At 46.6% G+C, this 22,017-nt stretch overlaps 1 protein-coding gene across 8 annotated transcripts in view; it reads right to left on the bottom strand.

Annotated features, from left to right (window-relative positions):
• Window positions 1–22,017, bottom strand: part of BMAL2 (basic helix-loop-helix ARNT like 2) — a 63,670-nt gene that overhangs the window by 37,529 nt on the left and 4,124 nt on the right. For all 8 annotated transcript variants that reach the window (XM_075898977.1, XM_075898971.1, XM_075898993.1 and 5 more), the window contains 2 exons: window positions 14,165–14,312; window positions 4,065–4,103 (listed from right to left, as the gene is read on the bottom strand). In XM_075898977.1, coding sequence (XP_075755092.1) covers window positions 4,065–4,103; window positions 14,165–14,301 — 176 coding nt within the window. In that variant the 5' untranslated portion in view covers window positions 14,302–14,312. The remainder of the gene's footprint in view (window positions 1–4,064; window positions 4,104–14,164; window positions 14,313–22,017) is intronic.

Genomic DNA, 22,017 nt, shown 5'->3' with positions numbered 1-22,017 from the left:
CACAGCGAAATCCATAGACTTCAACAGAGAAAAGAGGATTATAAGAGCAGGGTGCTTTGCCATGGGACTTTGGGTTCGTCTTGTCACCAGCTCACGGAGCTTCAGATCGCAACCGACAAAGCCCAGCTCCCCTCTGCGATAAGTCTGGCTGGCCACTAGATTGATCCAAAATCTGGATTGGTAACGAACATTGACTGGCAGGACTGTGTGCATGGAGTGTGTATGTGTGTGAGAGACGGAAAAGCATATGCTAACTGTTGCATTCTCAATAAATGCGGCGTACTGCCTTCTTCCCTTGAAAAGATCTCTCGTGTACTTTGTATGGACATAACACTGCTTCTATAGTGCCCTACCAGAGTAGATGATCAACCTCCTTTCTTAGGATGGCCTTGTGAGAGAGGTCCCTGAAGAGGGATGGAGACAAAGGGGATGCCGTCTAAGTGGATAGTTTGTAGCACCCATCTATCTGATGTTATGCCCTGCCAGTTGGTGTAAAAGGGTAGAAGGAGATGGTTAAAAGTCTTATAATTTATTGACAACTCTGGACCAGGTAGAATCATTTTCAGTCCCTCAACAGATGCCAAAAATTTCCTTATATTGTTGTTGTTGTGGCTTCATCTACATGCCTGCCTGCCACGACCATGTTGGCATTGTAGTTGGTGGTCCTGTCATTACTGCTGATACATGTATGCTGCAAACCTTGGTCTAGAGCAAGGTTGGTATCTATACTGTCTCCTCCTGGTTGCAGGTGTATGGATACCAAGAAAATGGAGTGTCGCCCTGGAATTCTTCATGGAGTGAAGGACATTGTTGGTTTTAGCCAAAAACAACTTCTCGCCCTCAAACGGTAAATCCTCTGCAGTTAACTGTATCTTGCGAGGAAACACTGAAAAGCTGAACCATGAGGCTCGTCTCATGACCACTGCCATTGCTGTCAAACTTGTGGTCATATCTGCAGCATCAAGAGCAGCTTGTAGAGCTATCCGTAACATTGCATGGCCCTTTGCAATGACTGCTTTCAATTGTTGTTTCTTCACCTCCGATATATCATCAATAAAGGTGTTCTATTTTGAGTATCTGTTAAAGTCATATACGCTGAGCAGCACCGCATGATTAGTGATTATGAATTGCAAGGTGGATGATATATAAACCTTCTAGCTGAACAATGCAAGTCGCTTGCTGTCTTTATCAGCCGGGATGGAGCAGAGCTGGTGCTGCTTATTTCCTCTGATGAGCCGTCTCCACCTTCACAAAATTTGGGGTGGGTGGGTAAAGAGAAATTCAGACTCCTTTGGGGAAACAGCACTTTCTATCTGCCCTCTTACAGGTAGATGGAATAGTGGGAGAGGTCTGCCAGATAGTCTTGGCAAGATCCATAATGGCAGGATTTATGGGTCGAATCTTAGCCAATGGAGTGGTTGTGCTGCATCTCTGTGACCTCCTCCACGGCGATGTTAAGGTCAGCTGCTACCCTCTTGAATATCCTGAAAGGATGTGAAGTTGTTAGCTGCAGTGGGAGGTGGAGACATTACTGCCTTGTCAGGTAAGAAGGACAAGTTCATAACAGGGGACGTATCTGGGTCCAACTCAAGGGACTGTGGCTCCACCGTCTCCTGTTGCATCCTGATGGAGACTGTGGTGGAGGAAAAGGGACAGGCTGAGTTTCCCTCTTTTTTTGTGTATGTCAATGGGCTCCAATATTGCCAATGGGAAGTGTAAGGCATAGATGGTGGCATCCATGGGCGTGGGCCCCAGGGAGGAATGTCGGTGCCAATTCAGTGCCTTAAGCTGGGATGGGTTGAAGGCACTGATATCTTAGGGCCAGGCGACAGCTGGGACAAAAATATTACTTCCTCATTGTCACTGTCATCACAAGATAATAGCTTGGGCAAAGAGGCATGTTTGGGTGCTGCTGTGACTGGTGATATGTCCATGCCGAGGAACAGAGTTTCATCTACATTTAACTGTCAGGTCTCTTGGGTGGAAGTACCTTAGTGCTGGAGTGGACGGTGCCTACTGGTGCAGAGGTGGAGGTCGTTGGTAGAGATGTGTGTTGCAGTGCCAAGGTGGTCACGGCTCTGCCGGATGTTGCTATGGTACCAATGGCCGGGGCAGCTACTTGTTGCGGTGCTGTATCAGTAGGCCTTGGTACTGGCATTTCCGCTTTAGTTACACAATGGACCAGTGGGCCCTGAGGTAGGTGAGGCAGGCACAGTCAGGCCTGTAGGTTTGATTCAGGCTCTATGCGTCCCATGCTTGGAGACGGCCCGATTGGTTCTAGAGATGCCCACAGCATCGTAGTCGCTGAGGCGTGGTGCCCTTTTAGCCCTCAGTGTAGATCTTTCAGCTATGCACCGTTTGGGTGATGGAGCCTTGGGAGTCAGAGATGAGGCACGTTTCTTGGGAGATTTTTTTCCCCTTATCTGATCTCAGTTTGTCAGGGTGTTCTTTGCCTGGGTCAGAGGACTGAGGTTGTGCTTTTTCCATCATGAGCATTTTAAGGCGAAGGTCCCTGTCTCTGGGTATTCCCACCTTCAGCTTGGTGCAATGCTGGCAGTCCTGCTGGACATGGGCCTCGCTGAGACATCTGACACATTTTGAATGTCTGTCAGAGATGGGCATGGCATTGTTATAGGCTGAGCAGCATTTCAAGTCTGATGTTCCCAACATTGTTCACAAGGTAATCAGTAACAACAATAACAAGGGGAGAACAACTTGGAGAAAAAAAAACTTTTTTTGGCAAGGAAGATGAACTTGGATGAAGTGTGGGGTAATTGGAGAAGAAATAACGAAAATGTAACTACTTATCTACAGGATATGATGATGAGTGAAGAACGCTGCTGAGCTCCATCTTAAGCAGGGGAAGATAAGAAAGAACTGAGGGAAGGGGGGCTGTGCATGCATAATCCTATTGCACATGCATGGCCCTTCAAGGTACTGCTGTGAAGAATCCAGTCAGTGGTGCTAGAGCGCACCTGCTTTGGAACACCAGAGGGATGTCTCTCAAAGAAGAATGTATAGCAATGTAAATTATAACATGTAAGTAGCCAGACAGTTGGGGAAGTTCCCACCTCAGTTGTACAACACCTGGAGAACCCAGTAAATAGGTAGGTTATTGCAAATGGGGTAGATGGATGCAGGGGTCTGGATGGTGCAGAATGCATTCCTCAGCTGCTAAGAAATAAAGTTTTATGATTTCCAGGTAGGAGAGGAGACTAAGTTCATAGATTGTCCAACAAAGCTTCTGTAAAACAACAATGGAGGAACCAAGCCCTAAAATATTCCTCTCATGAACTGCATGCATAACAAAATTAAGAACAAAATGTGAAAATACACAAAGGACAGAATTTATATACAGATTCTCATTAACAGGGCTTGACGAATGGCGGCGAAAGCCGCTCGCCAGCCCCGCACTGTGCTTGCGCAAGAGCCGCATTGCGCATGTGCGTGCTGCCGGTAAACGGGGCGCGCGGCTGAAATCTACTCACCATGGCACTTGCCTTGAGAACTGATTTTTGTGTTTAACAAGTAAAATAGGTAGCAAGGACCATACATTACAAAGAGCACTTTAAATCTAAACAGTAATTGTCAAACTAAATCAAATGTCTGATAGTTCAGAGTAAACAGTAAACATACTTTCATAGTTATTGTACAATAATTAAGATTTTGGTAGTATTAGACCACATAACAGGACTTTGCAATTAAAGTTTTTCTGAGAAGAAAGGAATGACCAGCATTTTTTTCTGTCACTTCAAAGCATGCTGATTAGTGGATTGTGGAGTTGTAATATCTGACTGTTAAGTTATAAAGTTCTTCAAGTCACAGAGCTAGATTCTCAAATTTACACAGCTGTGCTCTAGTTTAAACATGCCATAAACAAACTTTTTTTCTAAACTCATGCTGAAATTTCAAACTCCTGGTTTTACTAGGTATATATTAGTGTAAGTAAACTGAAAACATAAGTATTCGAAAACTTTTGACAAAACTATGAATTATGATTTCAGAGATTGGTAGATTCAGTCCCAGTAAATAGTAGAAAAATGTATTTCTCCAAATTACTATACCTGAAATATTTAATTTTCACATGTTCTCCATCTTCACTCCTGGAAAAACAGAATACAATTTTACATTATATATTACTTTTTAATTAAAAAAATAAAACGACGTATTGCTCATTAATGGAAAAGTTTTAAGTCTCAAAATTCTTTAGGAACCATTCCATAATGCAAGGACAAAACATAATACAGTGCATTGAATGTAACTTGGAATGTTCACAAAACTTAAATAGTATAGTCTAATATAATGGATTGCATGGCTGGTGTAGGTCCCACATTTGGCTATCATAAAATTTGTAATTTGGTGAGAAATATGCCACGGATTTTTCTTTTTAAAAGACACACATATTATTGCCAAGAAAAACAAACCGAACACAATTTAGGATGATTCCATTTAGTCAGCACAGAGCACAAATTAAACATTTTTCAAAACAAAACAGTAACATTATTGATACTAGTCTATAAAGACATAAACGAAACAAAGCCATATTGGCTTCTATCATGAGAAGCTAGGAGAAAAAGGTGAACATTCGCTAATGGAATGTAAGTGGTCAGCATACAAAAATGTTGCCAAAAAAGGATGTAAAGTGTAAAAATATCCTGTAACTGGTACATTGTCACTGATCTGAATAATTTCCCCCTAACTCCCAGTCCCAGTTTCCCTCCTCACCAAGATTTGATCTAAGTTGCATGGCTGTGCAGCTATCTAATAAACCCCATGCTAGGCTTCAGGGATGCTGTTGCAGCCAGAGGAGAGGTGTGCTCCTCTGGCCACAGCAACAAGGCTAAATTAAGAAATGGACTTTAGGGGCTGCAGCCCATAAAGCCCCTGTTTTCAGGGCCAGTGCTTCCTGGTGGGGATGGAGGGATGGCGATGATGCACTGCCATTCCTCTCTCCACCTCAGGTTGGAGCCACATCATTGTAAGCGCTGGCCAATGGGAGTGTAGGGGGCAGTGCCTGCAGATGACCATGAGGCAGCATGGAGCCAACTTGTCCCACCCATCAAACAAGAGCAGCCCCAGCACAGAGCCCCTTACAATTCCCTCACAGACCTCATTCCCCAATCCGCTGCCCTAAGCCTGCTACACCAACCTAACTCCCTCCTAGACCACACACCCTATCTCCTGCCCACACGGCACTCCTACTCCAACAATCTGCCGTGAGACTGGTCCTGCATTCCAGACCCCTTGGCTTCAGCCACACCCCAGAGCCTGTACCCCCAACTAAAACTCTAATCCCTCCCAACACTAAGCCCTCTCCCACACTCTGAACCCCTTGACCCTATTACCACCACAGATCAGTTATGTGCAGAATGAATTTTGTTATATGCACAAATATGGAGGTGATGTGTCACACATCTCCATGTTTGTGCACATAACATTCTTTGAGGTCAGCAAGCACATGGACAAAGGGAATCCAGTGGAAATAGGTACTTAGATTTCCAGAAAGCCTTTGATAAGGTCACTCACTAAAGGCTCTTAATTAAAATAAGCTGTCATGAAATAAGAGGCAAGGCCCTCTCATGGACTGATAAATGTTAAAAGACAGGAAACAAAGAGTCAGTTTCAGAAAGGAGAGAGGTAACTAGCAGTGTCCCCCAGGGATCTGCACTGGGACTCAGTAGACCATGACCAGGCCAAATGATAGGAAGAGAGACAGTTGAGGAAAAAATGAGGCAGATTATAGGAGTATCTCAAGCACACCCTCACAACTCATACTTCTGATCTCTGCAGTATTTCGTTGGGCTAGGTTGCTCAGGTGAATGAGAGGAGAAAAGGGAGTGGCAACTAAAACTACTGTCCCGTCTCCTTGTAGACCCCTGCTGAGGCTGCCATGGTCTTGGTATTGGGAGTGGCTGGAATTGCTTCCTGGCCAACTGAGGTGTCTGTAACCTCACTGAGCAGAGGATGGCCTGAGTGTCCATCAATCGGTGCAGCTTTGCATCTGTTTGCTCTGCAAAAGAGTCCAGTTTCACCAAACGGGAGATTCTGCATTGAGAACTGCATCTCCTGGGTCCAAAGTCAGGAACTCCACTTCTCAACCACTGCTGAGGCGACTACCCTGGCTTATGAATCTGCTGCATCCCAGGCCATCTAGAGAGAACACAGAGTCACTGCTATTTCCTCAACAAGGGCCCTGAATTCTTAGGACACTTCTTGGGATATGGAGTCCCAAACATTAAAGTTATATCGCCCCAAAAGAGCCTGGTGGGTTGCAACTGTGAATTGGAGACTAACCATGGAATATATTTTCCTTCTGAAAAGGTCCAGTCTCTTGGCTTCCTTATTTTTGGAGATGGAACTAGAGTACCCTTGCTGGTCTTTCTAGATGGCCACTGGAAAAAAAAAGTGACCTTGGGGTGGGAATGAATAAGCATCTGAATCCGTTGGCAAGGACAAAATACTTCTCAGCCCTCTTGGAAGTGGACAGGATTGAAGATAGGGTTTGCCAGAGGGCTTTGGCGATCTTAAGCACCCCTTTGGGCACTGAAAGCATACCATATGCAAGGATAGATGTGCAGAGCATATTAAAAGTGTCTGATTGTGCCACCATATTTAGCCAGGAGCAGGGGAAGCACCATCATGCAGGAAAACCCCCCATAGTCTAGGCATTGGTGGTGATCAAGGAGAGGATCAATGTGAGGATGAGCAGTGCTAATCATATAGTGACTGGCACTTCCCTCTTGGTGAGTCTGGACCAAAAGGGTGGAGACTAGGAGTGCAGTGCGATCTGTGGAGACAAACCAATGACCTGGCCTGATGCAGAGACCAAAGGGGAAGTGACACAGAGCTCTGCCTGAGCTCTAGAGACTGGTGGAGTTCACTTGCCTTCTAGGGGCTTTCATGGCTGGCTTGCCCTTGTAGGGAGCTTTTGTGGGTCCACTGCTGCACACGGTAATGGCTACACTGGGAGATTCCTTTGCTCTCTGGGAAAAAGGGTCCTTTATCCAATGCCCGTTGGTCCATCTTGTTCAATGCTACATCCAACTTTTTTTTTTTAAACCCTTTCTTGGGCACTGGCAAAAAGGGTCAGTGCTGGGGTGCACCAACGCCAAAGTGCCACAAGTTTTGCCTGGCCAGGACATCTTCAAGACTGGGTGGAGAGCAGCATCTATGAGAAAGGCCCTCAAATGAATGTCACATTCTTTTTGTGTCCTTGAGTGAAAGTTCTTATATATGCAACACTGTTCTTTGCTGTAGGATTTCCCGAGACACCAGGCAGCTACCATGCAGATCACTAGTAGACATAGGCCTATTACATAATTACGGTCAGTGCAGGGTTCAAAACCCAAGAATATGGCATGCCCTGCCTGGGGCAAAGTCCCCTCCAGCAACCTTAACTAACTACAGTACTTAACAACTTCTTAAAAACTCATGTACAATAAACAAAACTGCCAGGCAAGGGAGAGAAAGGCACTGACCAACTACCACACTGGTGGCAAGAAGGAACCGAGAGTGTATAAGGCTGGTGGTTAATGATATATTGACATGAGCACAGTATTCCTGAGGGCACCACAACCAACCCTACAGATAATGCAAAGGCAAAAGTCTCTTGACAACTGTGCATGTGGGCATGCACACACCTAGAATGGAAAAAATAGGAGCAAGCACTCAAAGAAGAACTTTACACTTTTACAAAACTAAGAAGCACTTTGTACAAAATATGTGCACAGGAGCAGAGAAAAGACGGCCCAGCACATCATAAATCTAACAAGTCAATTAGGAGTTGAAAAAAGCAGGAAAACTCATATTTCTGTTTCAGTTTATGAAGCTAAATGACTGTGGGAGTGGGGAAGATGAGAAGTTTTAAGAACATTGTACATTTAGTGTTCTGAGGACTTCTCTGTTAGAGTTAACACACTTTAATTTTCAAATTTTAATGACAGCAGTCAGCCGGCAACTCAGAATGTTGCAATTGCAAATGTGAAACATTTATATAACAATTAAGATTTACATTCATAAAACGTAAATGCTATTGTGTTTGTGTGATTTAGTTCTTACTATTCTTAATGTACTGCTGCTGCATCTGCAGCTTCATAGGAGTAATGAATACTATGTATTATTTCCTAAATTAATAAAAGTTATCTAAAAATTACATAAAGTATGCCCTCTTAGCTATTGTAAAATGCTGTACTGAGTTGTAAATTAACGTGTTTTAGTGATCAGATGTGCACCATTGTTTAAGAAGTAAGTATCAGCGGGGCCTCCCCAGCAGCTGGGGTGGAGCAGCGAGAAAGAGCCAGGGCAGGTCAAAGGTGGCGGGGTGAACGAGGGGCAAGAAAGGGCGGTGGTGGGGGGGAGGGAGAGGAGGGAGAAGGAAGTGGAAGAAGAGCAAGAATGAGCCAGGGCCCTGGTGTGGGGAAGTCAAGACCAGGACAGCTTCACCCCTGGACCTTTGCCAGCTGAGAGGGGAGTTAGCAAGAAGGGAACACAGCCCCCTTGTTATTAAACATGATGATTCTCAAACTGTAGACCAAAAGAAGTCTAGAGAGAGCTTGTTGGTCTGATACTGACTCTCTTTCTTCCTGCCAGCTGCTAAGTTACATTAAAAAAAAACATACCTTAAGGTACAGCTTCTCTAACATTATTTTTTCTATGTAAGCAATCACTGTAGATGTCCCAGGTATGTTACCTGCCTATGGATGGAAGAGAAGCAGTCTACAAAATAACCTCAGTATAACAGCATGCGTCACACTATTAAATTTTTTAGAAGTCCAGCAGAAAATCCTCGCTTGTACTTCTGTCTAGATACTTAACTGACTTCCTACCCACTTCATCACTGTGCCACGACCATATTTTAGAGTTCTAGGTTTAAGAGCTAATCATCCAACCCAACCAGACACTAAGGCTACATCTATACTGGCATGATTTTCCACAAATGCTTTTAACGGAAAAGTTTTCCGTTAAACGCATTTGCGGAAAAGAGAGTCTAAATTGGCACAGATGCTTTTCCACAAAAGCACTTTTTGCGGAAAAGCATCCGTGCCAATCTAGATGTGGTTTTGCACAAGAAAGCCCCAATAGCCATTTTCGCGATTGGGGATTTTTTGAGCAAAACAATACTGCGTTGTCTACATTGGCCCTCTTGCGCAAAAGCATTTGCGCGAGAGGGCTTTTGCCCGAATGGGAGCAGCATAGCATTTCTGCAAGAAGCACTGATTTCAGACAGTAGAAAGTCAGTGCTCTTGCGGAAATTCAAGCGGCCAGTGTAGACAGCTGGCAAGTTTTTCCGCAAAAGCAGCAGGTTTTGCGGAAAAACTTGCCAGTCTAGACGCAGCCTAAGGGTACATCTACACTACGTGCCTTTTTCGACAGAAGCTTTTTCGAAAGTATCTTTCGAAAAAACCTCTTTCGAAAAAGAGCGTTTAGATTACACTAAGCGGATCGAAAAAGCGATCCACTTTTTCGAAAAAGAGCATCCAGATTGCCTGGACACTCTGCCAAAAAAAAAAAGGGCACCTGGAAGCACTTCTGCCAGGGTATGGGGGCAGCCTTTTCTTCCGGGTCCTGCAGCATGCTCTTTGCAGAGACATGTGCTTCAAGGGATCCCCCTGAAGAGCCACTGCTCTGCTCCTGCAGCTGGCTTGCCTACCTCCAATAGCGACAGCAAAACTGCTGCAGTGCTTGCTTTGAGTGACCTGCTTTGTGGGACACCATGGCATTTTGTTTCCTGGTTGGTTTTTGTGCTTTCAATTGTTTTTTTGCCATGGAGCTACAGCTGCTCCTGGGCAAGCGATGGCCCCACACTGATGCTGGAAGTTCTGCTGCATGTTCATGAGACCATCATCATGAATGAGCTGAATTCAGAGCCCAGCTTTGAGCCCCTCACTCGAGCTGCAGCCCCTCTGCCCTTGCCACGTAAGGGTATGTCTGCACTAGCCCCCTAGTTCGAACTAGGAAGGCTAATGTAGGCATTCGAAGTTGCAAATGAAGCCCGGGATTTAAATATCCCGGACTTCATTTGCATCTTCCCGGGCGCCGCTATTTTTAAATGTCCCTTAGTCCGAACTCTGTGCCCGCAGCTACATGCGGCATGGAGTAGGTAGCTCAAATTAGGATCTCTAATTCAAACTACCGTTACTCCTCGTGGAACGAGGTGTACCGCTGGTTCGAATTAGAGATCCTAATTTGAACTACCTACTCCATGCCGCATGTAGCTGCGGGCACAGAGTTCGGACTAAGGGACATTTAAAAATGGCGGCGCCCGGGAAGATGCAAATGAAGCCCGGGATATTTAAATCCCGGGCTTCATTTGCAATTTCGAATGCCTACATTAGCCTCCCTAGTTCGAACTAGGGGGCTAGTGTAGACATACACTAACTTATTCCTGGAGAGGTGAGTTTGGAGGCTGGATACCACTTCAGACTGGTGGAACCATCTTGTTAGGGAGCAGTGTGATGACAACACTCGGCTTCAAAACTTCCGTATGTGGAAGTCCACATTCCAGAAGCTGTGTGCCTGGCTCGTCCTGCGCTACAATGCCAGGACACCCACTTGCAGCCCTCCATCCCCCTGGAGAAGCGAGTCGCTATTGCTCTGTGGAAGCTGGCCACCCCTGACAGCTACTGCTTGGTGGGACATCAGTTTGGTGTGGGGAGGTCTGCACATGGGGCCATCTTTATGGAGGTAAGTCACTCTCTGGGGACAGTTCACGGAGGGTGGGGGTTAGATAAGGGGGGGAGAGGGGATGGGGTGGGAGTGGTAGAAGCCCTCCTGGCCTCACCCTGCCGTGGTGCGGGGGGTGGGGGGAGACTTGGGGTCTGGGAGGGGAGAGGTAGCACCTTTCATCAGCTCAGGCAACTCCTCTAATTTCCTGTTGTCTGTGTTTCTATTTGTTCCTTTCTGCAAGTGGTGACGGCCATCAAATCGGAGCTGCTTCACAAGACTGTCCGCCTTGGAGACCTGGATACCATCGTGGCTGGATTTGCGGGGCTAGGATTTCCGAACTGTGGTGGAGCACGCAATGGGACTCGCATCCTGATCTGCACCACACCGCTCCATCCAGCAGCCCAGTATATTAACAGAAAGGGCGACTTTCCCATGGTGCTGCAGGCCCTGGTTGACCACCGGGGACAATTCACAGACATTTGTGTCGGGTGATGAGGCCGGGCACACAATGCCTGCATCTTCCGGAACTCATACCTGTACCACAGGCTGGAACATTCTTTCCGGAGCGAAACTTTGTAGCAGGGAATATGCAGATTCCTATGTGCATCATGGCCAACGCGGCATACTCCCTTATGCCCTGGCTCATGAAGCCGTTCACTGGACAACTATATGTGAGCAAGATATCACCTGAACTGGGCTCGCTTCCAGGTAGAGTGCTCCTTTGGTCATCTGAAGGGCAGGTTTAGAAGCCTGCTCACTCGGCTGGACATGGGGGAATGCAACATCCCCGAAGTGGTTGCTGCCTGTTGTGTGCTGCACAGCCTGCTTTCCTCCCGGGGGGGAAACACGGGCTGATGTGGAGGGGAGGCAGTTTGAGCAGCCCCGGACAGCTGCCATCTGCCAAGCCCACCAGCTGGGATTGCGCATTTGGCAAGCTCTGACAGAGAGATTCTCTCAAGAAGCCCAAGGAGTTTCCCCGGGGCCTTCCAAATGTGGGAGTGCCCCATGCCCCCAGTGCCTTCCCCCCCAAAACTCATCCCTGCCCCACGTTGTACACATTCACAGGAGAACAGAGACAGGTGTGCTTGACAAAATGCTTAGTTTATTGCACTGTGGTATGTTACAAAACCTATATAATTGTTTTGTAAAGAAAAATAAACTTTTTGTTAACGAAGTAAAGTGCTTCCCTTGCTGAGTCTCATGGGTGGAAGGAGGATGTAAACCTGGAAGAGGAAAGGGAGGCTCAGGGTGCCACCTGGACGAAGAGCTCCTGCCACCTTGGGTGTGGGAGCCTGCTCAGAGATGGCCATGCATGTGGACTGGGACAGCAGGGGGTTGGGCAGGAGGTGGGGCTGCACCTGGATCTGGAATGGGGAGGAGCGGGGGTGGGGGAGGCAGGTTGAGCAGGAATAGGCACAGGACCGGGGAAGGCCATCACCTCCCAGATAGCAGCGCAAATTGCAATGTGCTGCTGGACAAACTTGTCCAGCAAGCAACTGCACCACTCTGCCTCCATCCTCTGTGTGATTCTCTCCTGCATCCCTTGCAGGACTGAGATGTGCTGTCACATCAGGTCCAAGTATGTGTGCCAGTGCCGACGGGTTCCATGCAGCCGTCTGGGTGGTGGGACAGGTGTGGCACTCCCCTCCTGGACAGCTGGTCCAGCTGTGAAGGACAAGAGGGAAAAGTCATCAGTCATGCATGCTCACACTTTCCCTGAAAGGGCATGCCCTCCTTCTCAGCAGTCAGTGCCTGTCCAAGGGTCAGGATATGCTCATGTGGTCTCAGCATGGCAGGTGTGGCCTGGCCAGCAGCCACAGCCTTCCTGGAGCCTAGTAGGTGTGCAGGCCACCATCCTGCATTCCCCCCCCCCCCACACACACGCACGCACCATGGCCAAGCAGCACAGGCAAGTGTCAGGCCACAGTTGGGGTTCCCACAGGTTGCTGAGAGGCCTGATGCTGTGTGGTAATCCCAGAGTCCCAAAGCCATGCCTGAACTTGGCATCACTGTCTGCAGGAGCAGATGGTGCCTCGCACCCATGCTGGTGCAGGGGTAGGATGGCTCTCCCTGTGGTCGGCCATGTGTGGGGGGGCCCCCCAGGCTGTGATCAGCATGACACGTCACAGTACTGCACCATCCACTTTGCTTCTGCCTCCCCTGCCCTGTGCGTGTTGGACCCTCACAGCATTCACCTGATGTTCCCTCCCCGATGTCTGAAGCTATCTGGGAGGCCTCCTGCATCTAGGTGTTCGGCTCCAGGGTGAGAGTCACTGTGCGTGCCTGGTGTCGTCCTCCTCCTCCTCGTCTTAGAGCTGCTGATCCTCTGGGTGTCATCCTGGAGCTGCGGCTGCTGCTGCACAGGGGTCTCCATCCCAGACTCCACAACCTTCTCGGGAGACAGGGGTTCCCTGCCCCCAGGATCCAGTCCAGGTCCTCATAATATGCACAGCAGTGTGCTGTTTCCCCAGAGTGGGAGCTGTGCTCACAGGCCTTAACATATCCCTGCCGCAGCTCCTTCACCTTTGCTCTGACCTGGTCTAGGGTGCGGAGGTGGTGGCCTTTTTTGGCAAGACCATCAGCCATTCTGCCATAAATGTCTGCATTCCTCCTCCTGGACTGTGGGGCCTGAAGAGACTCCTCCTCAGACCAGCGCTCTAAGAAGGCTTTGATCTCAGGCGCAGACCAGGAGGATACCTGGCATTTGGTGCCCCTGGCTTGCTGCGGGGATGTATCCCTGGAAAGGCGAGGGGGGCCTCGGGAGGCTTGTCTCAGGAGGCTTGTCCACAGCCTTCCAGCAAGAGCCAAGCAGCCAGGGTCCTAGTTGGAGCTGGCTTGCTGCCACAATGCTACTCCTGGGTGCCTGTGCCTTTAAAAGATGGCTACAGGCAGGAACAATAGAAGTGAAAGGTCTGGCAGGAGTGTCCACCAGGGCTTCTTCCTGGAGGCCTTTATTTTCAGGTTTACCGCCATTGACAAAACCGCCGTGTTCTTTCGATTTACTGTTGACAGAACGCGGCAGCGATCTAGACGCAGGTAAAGATTTTTTGAAAAAAAAAAAAAAAAAGGCTATTTTCGAAAAATCTCTGTAGTCTAGACACACCCTAAGTGATATTCTTGTTTGCATCTGTAATAATCCTGTGCTTCATGTTAGCATGCCTTTACTTAAAAATAAAAAAAAATAAAAAAAGAGGGATAGAAAAAAAGATATGGCTTGAAATTCCAGCACCAACAGTGTACTATCAAGTTCTTGGACTAGAAAATTCCGTTCTAGAAACCCTACTAAAATCAACTGTGGAAAATGAGGACCCTGTATACAGTTCTTAATGTCTCAGGATTTCCAAAGAATGGATGTGCAATATTATTTTCCCTTTAAAATAAATATAATATAATGGGAAATGCTACCAAAATGGTAGGAAGTCAAACAAGAACAGATGCTTGCTTCCAATTGGCCTCGTCTCATTATGATGTAGAAACAGAACAGAAGCAAATCACTTACTGGTTATCACAGTCACTTTCTTTGCGCTTTTTTGGAAACTCAACTGCAAATGTATTGAATGAGCATGAAGTGGTAGGCTTGGTTATTGTGTTAATAAGGGTGGAGAGTTCAGGGGCAACACATCGGTTCCCTTCCATCACAAGATTATCTGTTAAAAAAAAAAGAAAGCAGAAGAGTATTATTTGTTCATTTCAGTCTTAAAAAGTGCACAGTTACACTTTCACATCTCTAGTTCAAATGAAAGTCTGTAACAATTTTTGATAGAAATTAGGATGATGCCTATACTTTTTCCAGATTGACAGAAAACCTATATATGTTATGTTCTAAGCCCCACCTTCTTGGAGAGGTAATTTCAACTAAAACTACCATTTCACAGTGAGAGAAATAATGAGGAGCAGCTGGGGCTAACTTTCGAACCAATGGCAAGCAGTGCAGACAGAACTAATTTAAGGTGCCACACAAGATCCCACATTTATAGGTGGAAACATCTTAGTCAGACCCTTCCAACACTTTACAACCATATTATCTACTAGAGGGTGAGGTATGGATTTTCAAACAGCCCTAATTACATTATAGTCCTTAATTTCATGTGAACATATTTTTCTAGATGAATTTAGCCTAACTCAAAGCACAAGATCGAAGTACATGGGGGAGAAATAAAAATTACAAAGTCAATTGTAAATCTTCCATTTCCTTACTTTTGAGTTGAGTTTGCAATCTCAAAAATTTATGTTTGACAGCAGTGGTTTGCTTTTTTTGGCATTTGGGTTTATTCACATTTTCTCATGGCTTTCATTTATAGCAGAGAAGGCTATGGGAAAAGTGAATTTTTTCTACATTTTATCCTAATGATGAAAATTTCAGTATCAATATATGATGACTTTAAATGCTAACGTGCAAATCTTAAATTAAATCAATTTCCAAAGATTTATTTTTAGCACTGCACTCAAACACCATTTTTTAAAAATACCATTAATTTACAGATCCAAAATTTAGTTTTATAGACATAAACACAAAAAATCCTGATAGTATTTTTACAGCACTTGGACTTACTGTGCTGAATAAAAAAGGAATTACATATTTATATCAGGACAGACTAATGAACTAGGCTTGTCTAGCTATTATAGTAGAACAATCAAAGAAGGAAGGTGAACAAACTGAAATCCACGATTTGTCCCAACAGATTTACTTCTGTGATTGCATTCTCAACTTATGTTCTCAAATTGCCTTGAAGAGGAATTTTCTTTCCATTCTGTACTGCTTAAATGTTTCCAATTAATCTAAAAAAAAACCCCTACTAGCCTCTGGCATTCATTTCACATTTCCATCTACCATAATTCTTTTACGATTCACTGTAATTGATATGCTGTCACGCTCCTTGTCTGACTTATCAAAGCACTACCTAGGTGGTGCTCATGAAGATTTAATTACTAAACTAAAGGAGCTATCTTTGACAATCTCGTTTCAACCTATCACTACAGGGTTTTACCTAAGGTTAAGAAAAAGGGGAATTGAGGATTAAGTTCTAAACAGTAAGTCAAAGAAAATACATCTAAATGGGATGATCTGTAACCAGGTCATGCCATCATATTGCAGGACTAGCTATTTTAAATTTATATAAGAAATCAGTGATGAATGTTGCAGTCATTATTCATTTTATTATTCATTGTACCCCTAAGTCTTTGAAAACAAAGGCTATTTTTCTTCTTTCTAGGTGAACTTGCCCTATGGACTGTTCAGTTCCAAGCATCACTTCAAAGCAGACGGATATCAGACGTAGCCGATCTTCAAACCTAGGTAGAAAAGTCCTGCTGATAGCTGAAGGTTGTTTTGAAAATGCTATCTTATACTCATTGAGGGAATTGGTCTGAGTGTGCTACTAAGGATTAAAACTAGTTATTTGAACAAGCTTTTTTCCATACAAAAACCATATGAAATGTGGACAAAAGATTCCTTCAGGTAAGCAATACATGTAGGATACACCAATGACAGACTCAGAAAACAACATAGACCTGCATAACAAAAAATATTTTAAACTGCTCTTCACTAGACTCCCATATATTTCTCTTGCTTTACTCACTGATGTAAACAATTACCATAGTACACTGTCCTTGGTTCTTTACAGCATTGACTGTGTATAGAATAATACAGTAAAACTCCATTGGTCCGGCATCTGACGGTCCGGCACCATCAGGAACCCGGAAGTGCTCTGCAGCTGGACCATTGGAGCTGCTCTGCCCCCAGCTTTCTCTATTCAGCCGCTGCTAAAACTGGCCAGCGGCTGAATCGGGGAAGCCGGAGGCAGAGCAGCTGGGGCGCTGCCGGGTAGGTCCTCTAGTGCTGCCCCTGGGGGCTGCGGGACCAACCCGGCAGCACCCCAGGCGTCCTGATTCAGCCGCTGCTGAAATTGACCAGCGGCTGATTCCAGGAAGCCCGAGGCAGAGCTGCTCTGCCTCAGGCTTCCTGGAGTCAGCTCTTGGTCAATTTCAGCAGCGGCTGACTTGGGGACGCCTGGGGCAGAGCAGCTGGGGTGCTGCCAGGTTGATCCAGTAGCATTGAGGAGCGGTGGTGCGGGACCAACCCAGCAGCACCCCAGCAGCAGCGTCCCCAAGAGCAGCTGGGGTGCTGCCTGGTTGGTCTCTCCATGCCAAGGGTCGGCGTTACCCCGACCAACCCGGCAGCACTCCAGCTGCTCTGCCCCAGGCGTCTCCGATTCAGCCGCTGCTGGTCAGTTTCAGCAGCGGCTTAATCAGGGACGCCTGGGGCAGAGCTGGACTATCGGAAGGGGGGGGCTATGAGGGGTCTGGGGTGGCACCCCCCCCCCGCACCCCAGACCCCTCACAGCCCTCCCCTTCCGATAGTCCGGCATATCTGATAATCCGGCACCCCCTGGGCCCCAAAGGTGCCGGATTATCGGAAGTTTACTGTAGAATGATATAAACTTGATAGCTTTAAAAGCCATAGATTCTGATTCTGCAAACTGTGCTTGTGTAGGCTGACTTTTACATCTCTGTGGAGCCCCCCCTGACTTTAATGGAGCTCCAGACGAGCACAAGGGTTTGCCTTCATAGAGGATCCTAACTATTCTATACAGCTTCTAGGCCAGGCCTGTACAACATACAGCTCGCGGGCCGCATGCAGCCAGAAGGGGCGCACAGTGCGGCCCGCAACAACTTTAGGAAATAATATTTCCCCCCTCCTTTCTTCCGCTCTCCTCTACTCCCCTTTTGAATGCGGCACTCTCTTGTGCCGGCGCTTCTTCCCCTGACGTCAGGGACACATGCACGCTCTGGCCCAGTCCTATGCCTGCGTGCGGCCCTGCCCCAGCTTCCAGCTCCCGTCCTGGCAGGGCAGCCGCTTGCACGGCGTATACTGCTGTCAGAACACCATGCTCCTCATGCAGCATGGGGGTCAGCACTGTTGGAGTGTGGGGTGGGTAGCCCTCACCGCTGCAGGGTGGCCCCACCCTGTCACAGCTCGCCAGCTGGTAAAATCTACACTCCGTCGATATTATAACTTGTATCAGAGGGAACAAATTTTGCACAGTGAGATATTTCTTCTCTCTGTGTGTGACTGAGTCTTTCCTTGTGTGTGAATTTATTCAACAAAATCTTGAGCTTTCAACAAAATCTTTGGTTGCGTGCTGAAGCCGGGCAACGTGTGGGGTTTTTTTTTTTTTTTTGTATGCCCGACACGCGTGGGTTTTTTAAAAAATTTTTTGCCCGCCTGTTCGGTATTTTTTAGGAGAGCATCTGGCAACCCTACTTGCAGTCCACAGCTGTTGTCTTGGAGTAATATGGCCCTCACCTCTTTCTGAGTTGTGCAGGCCTGTTCTAGACCAGGGGTGGGTAAGAGGGTGCCAGTGGGCCAGATTTGGCTACTAAGCCACTGGATCTGACCTGCGGCTGCCACGCTAGAACCCTGAGGCAGAGAACAGCTCATGGTATAAACAGCCAGTTGCTTTATGTTCTGGACAGCTGGCGAGAGAGGAAGGAGCCTTCACATGCTACCTCTGCTCCCCCCAGCAATGATGCTTCTGTTCTCCGGCACTGCTTTGATCAGTTTAAAATAGGGATGGTAGTGGGTAATAGAATAATTGACTAATTGCATGAATTCTTAACAGTTAGTCAACTATTCCATAGTCCCCCATGGGCAGGGCTGGCAATGAGTTCAATCGGGCCCCACTCCCAGGGAACCTCCTGCCACTCTGCACTGCTGCCTACGTAGCCAATTTAAAACTGGCTCCCCTCGCAGACCGGCAGCCTGCTGCCCCACACTTGATCCAGAGGCAGCAGTGTGGGGTGGCAGCAGCCCCTGTCTGTGGGAGTCAGAGCTCCCCATGAACAGAGACTGCTGGGGAAGAGTGGGAGCAGTGGAGGCTGCCACAAAACAGCCTCTGTCAAGCAGCTTGTCAAGCAGCAGGCCCAAGCTCACTGCAGACAGAATCTGCCCTGCAGGATGTGGAGCAGCCTCTGTCCTTGGGGAGCTCAGACCCACTGTGGACAGAGGCTGCTGCCGCAAAGCAACGTCTGCCCGCAGCAGGCCCAGGCTCGGCACAGACAGAGGCTGCTCTGCATCCAGTGGAGCACGTTCTGTCCACAGCAAGCCTGGGCCCACCATGCACAGGGGTTGCTGCCACAAAGCAGCCTCCCCTGGCTCTCCTTCTCTGCTCCCTTGATTAGTCAATGGGGGGGAGGGGGTGCTTGCTACCCCCACTGCTCCTCTGCCTTTTAAATGTAGTAAGAACCCAGTTGCTCTTACTACATTTAAAACGCAGAGGCACAGCAGTCAGGACCCAGTGTGAGCGTGGACTGAAGCTCGTGTCGGGTTCCCCACTGCGCCTCTGCCTGCCCTCTTCCCCACCCCCATCCCAACTGCGGAGGTGGTACTGGGGGGAACCAGCTTTTAAGCTGACTCTCCCCAGTAGTGGCTCCTGCTTTCCCCCCAGCCCTTGCTGTCTCTAATATGAGGCAGCTGGGCAGGGGGGAAAACGCGAGTAGTCAACTACTCGACTACTCTTTTACATTCCTACTAGGAATAATGTTAATAAAAAGACCTACGGCAGAATATAATGTCTGTGTTTCTACCCTGGATAGCAACTAATGTAGATGGACAAGAAAAGAGTTAATAGACTGCAATCAAGAGTAGCAGGCTTTAGGCAGTTATAACACAGCCACGGTTTGTGAGGAATGATATAAAGCAACATGGATATTAATGATCATGAAGAGTTTCAAATCTTATCTTCACTTTGAAATATTTGTAACCTATTTCACAATTGACAATACTGCCTCTGTGTCTAATATTAATTCTGAATTTCAACATTTTTCTGGATTAAATCTTCCCAGCACATTTCATTTCCAGTATCTTTTTCAAAGAAAAATGACTATGTGGGAAATTAATTAAACCTTACAATCCATAAAGGAGCATATCTGAAGAGCACCTGTACTTGAGTCATGTTTACACATTAAATATTAATAATTAAATCTACATAACTCAGTTTTTTAGAAAAATCTTGTGGGGTACATATTACTGAAGGGTACCAAATAGGGATGTGAATGGGTAACCAGTTAACAGGTTACCTAGTAAGCATCACACTTAATGAATGATACTTACCAGGTACAGTAGAGTCCGGATTATCCTACCTTCGCTAATCTGACATTCTGCTTTATCCGACATAGCTGGCTCCTGAAAGCAAAACTAAAACCCCACGCTGCCCCCAGACCTGGCCCATTTCTCCTTCCCCAGCTACTGACATCCCTGCTGCTGCTGCTGCTCCTGCCGGCGCCGCTCAGTCCCCATTCCTGCCTGGCCAATTTCCTCCCTGAAGCCCCTGGACGTGGGCCGGGAGAATGGCCCCGCTCACTACCCCGTCGCTCTGGGGGCTGCAGGGAGGGAAGGGGCCAGGCAGGAATGGGGACCGAGTGGCGCTGGCAAAAGCAGCAGCGCCCAGAACGACGAGGCAGTGAGCAGGGCCATTCTCCCCGCCCGTGCTGGAGGGAGGGAAGGGGCTAGGCCACTTGAATCAACTACTGTACAGGTAATCCCTATTATCCGACATTTTTGTTAATCCAACCACCTGTCGGTCCTGTTTAGGTCAGATAATAGGGACTCTACTGTAATGGTTAACTATTACCCAGGGTAGCCTGTGCCACTCCAACCTGGTTGTGACAATGGGCGAGGTGGTAGAATTGCTCCAACCCAGCAGGCTGGAACTGCCCCCTACCTCCTTCCCACCTCCATTTAATCAGTTAACTGTTTAAACTTAACATTTAACTGTTAATTATTTAAACAGGATTTTACATCCATAGTACCAACCTTATGTGTACACTGAACAAACAAAACTCTGAGTGAATGAAGATTAGATTCCTTTCAGTACAGCAGATCCTTTCATATAGTAACAAAATCTAAATAGTCTTTTGTACAAACTAAGATAGCCAACCTGTTTTATAAACAACTTCATAAATAAACAGAAAATAATTTAATGGCATGGCTGGTCACTTACAATGGTACAAATTTTCCTCCAAGCATAAGAAGATCAAAACTTGAATATTTTTCTTAAATAAAAAATAACTCTGATGCACTGTGAAAACTACACCAATTTTTTCCCTTTCAAAACACCACCTACCTTTTTTTAAATAAACTGTAGTATTAAGGAATACTGGCCATGGACCGGGGCTGCTGCCTGAGCAGCTTCTGGTCGCTGCAAACAGGGAGGGGTTGCTTGGTGGCAACAGCCCCCATCCATGGAGGCACCCAGCACCCCGCTGGGACCCCTGCAGACAGGGGCTGCTTCGCAGCAATGTCCCCTATCTGCCTCCGATAGATGCAGCGGCAGGGGGGCAGGTGGCACCCCAGAAACAGTGCTGAGGGGAACTGGCTTTTAAGCTGGCTCCTCCCAACATAGGCTCTCTGCTTGCTGCCTCTCTGACAGAGGCAACAAGGGGGGAGGGGAGTGAGAGAGGAACAACTAGTCGAGTCACTACTCAACTATCCCATAAGCATTTGCTTATCAGTTGACTAGTCACTAACATCTCTATTTGGAGTGTAATAAAATAATAACACTGTAACAAAGTAAGTGCATTTAAATTCTGTCTGACATTTTTCATATTCTATAAATAGGGCATACACTGAAAATTTCTCATCCTTGTGTAGTTACTCCCTCCTTTGCAATACTATGGCTGTCATTAAGGTCCTGTCAGCATTTCACTCTTATAATTTAGAAATGAAAAGGCATTTTCATGTTAATCCTTTTTTAAGGGGGGAGGGGCGAAGAGGGAGGGTGCGGCTGGTAGGGGAAATTATCCAGAACTCTCTCATACTAGTTCTTAGTCCAGAGGTGAATTTTGTTGGGTATGTTTGAAGAAAATTCTATCAGCAATTTGAATCATCATAGCATAAAATGATGGTTTTTTCATGCTTAAGTAAACTATTCAGATATTTTTTATGCTCAGATTTATCCAAAATATTTTTAGTAGCTCAGACCTAACAGTCAGAGATTTCAGCAAGGAAATCAAGCTTTGACAAGTTTGAAAAAGTCTGGATAAGAAATAAGTTAGAAATTATTGTAATACGCGATTGGACAGTTCTTCACCAATGAAATGGCCCAAGCTTGTAAAACCTACATAGCTCATTGCCTTCAGGATTTTCATATAGTGTATACTCACACAGAGGTAAGCAATGACTCATATATAAACCTAAACACTCACAAACAGAAAATGCTTTAAAGTCTTCTTTGCCTCCTCAATCACTTCCAGGTGCAACTGTGGGATAGGGATGTTAGCTAACAGAACAGTCGACTAAACACATGAATTCTTAATGGTTAGTCAACCATTCTATGATCCCCGGAGGCAGGG

This window comes from Pelodiscus sinensis, chromosome 1 (genome assembly GCF_049634645.1).
Source record: "Pelodiscus sinensis isolate JC-2024 chromosome 1, ASM4963464v1, whole genome shotgun sequence".
Lineage (NCBI taxonomy): Eukaryota > Metazoa > Chordata > Testudines > Trionychidae > Pelodiscus > Pelodiscus sinensis.
Note: the sequence above shows the minus strand (reverse complement) of the source record. Positions and strands in the feature narration are given on the sequence as shown.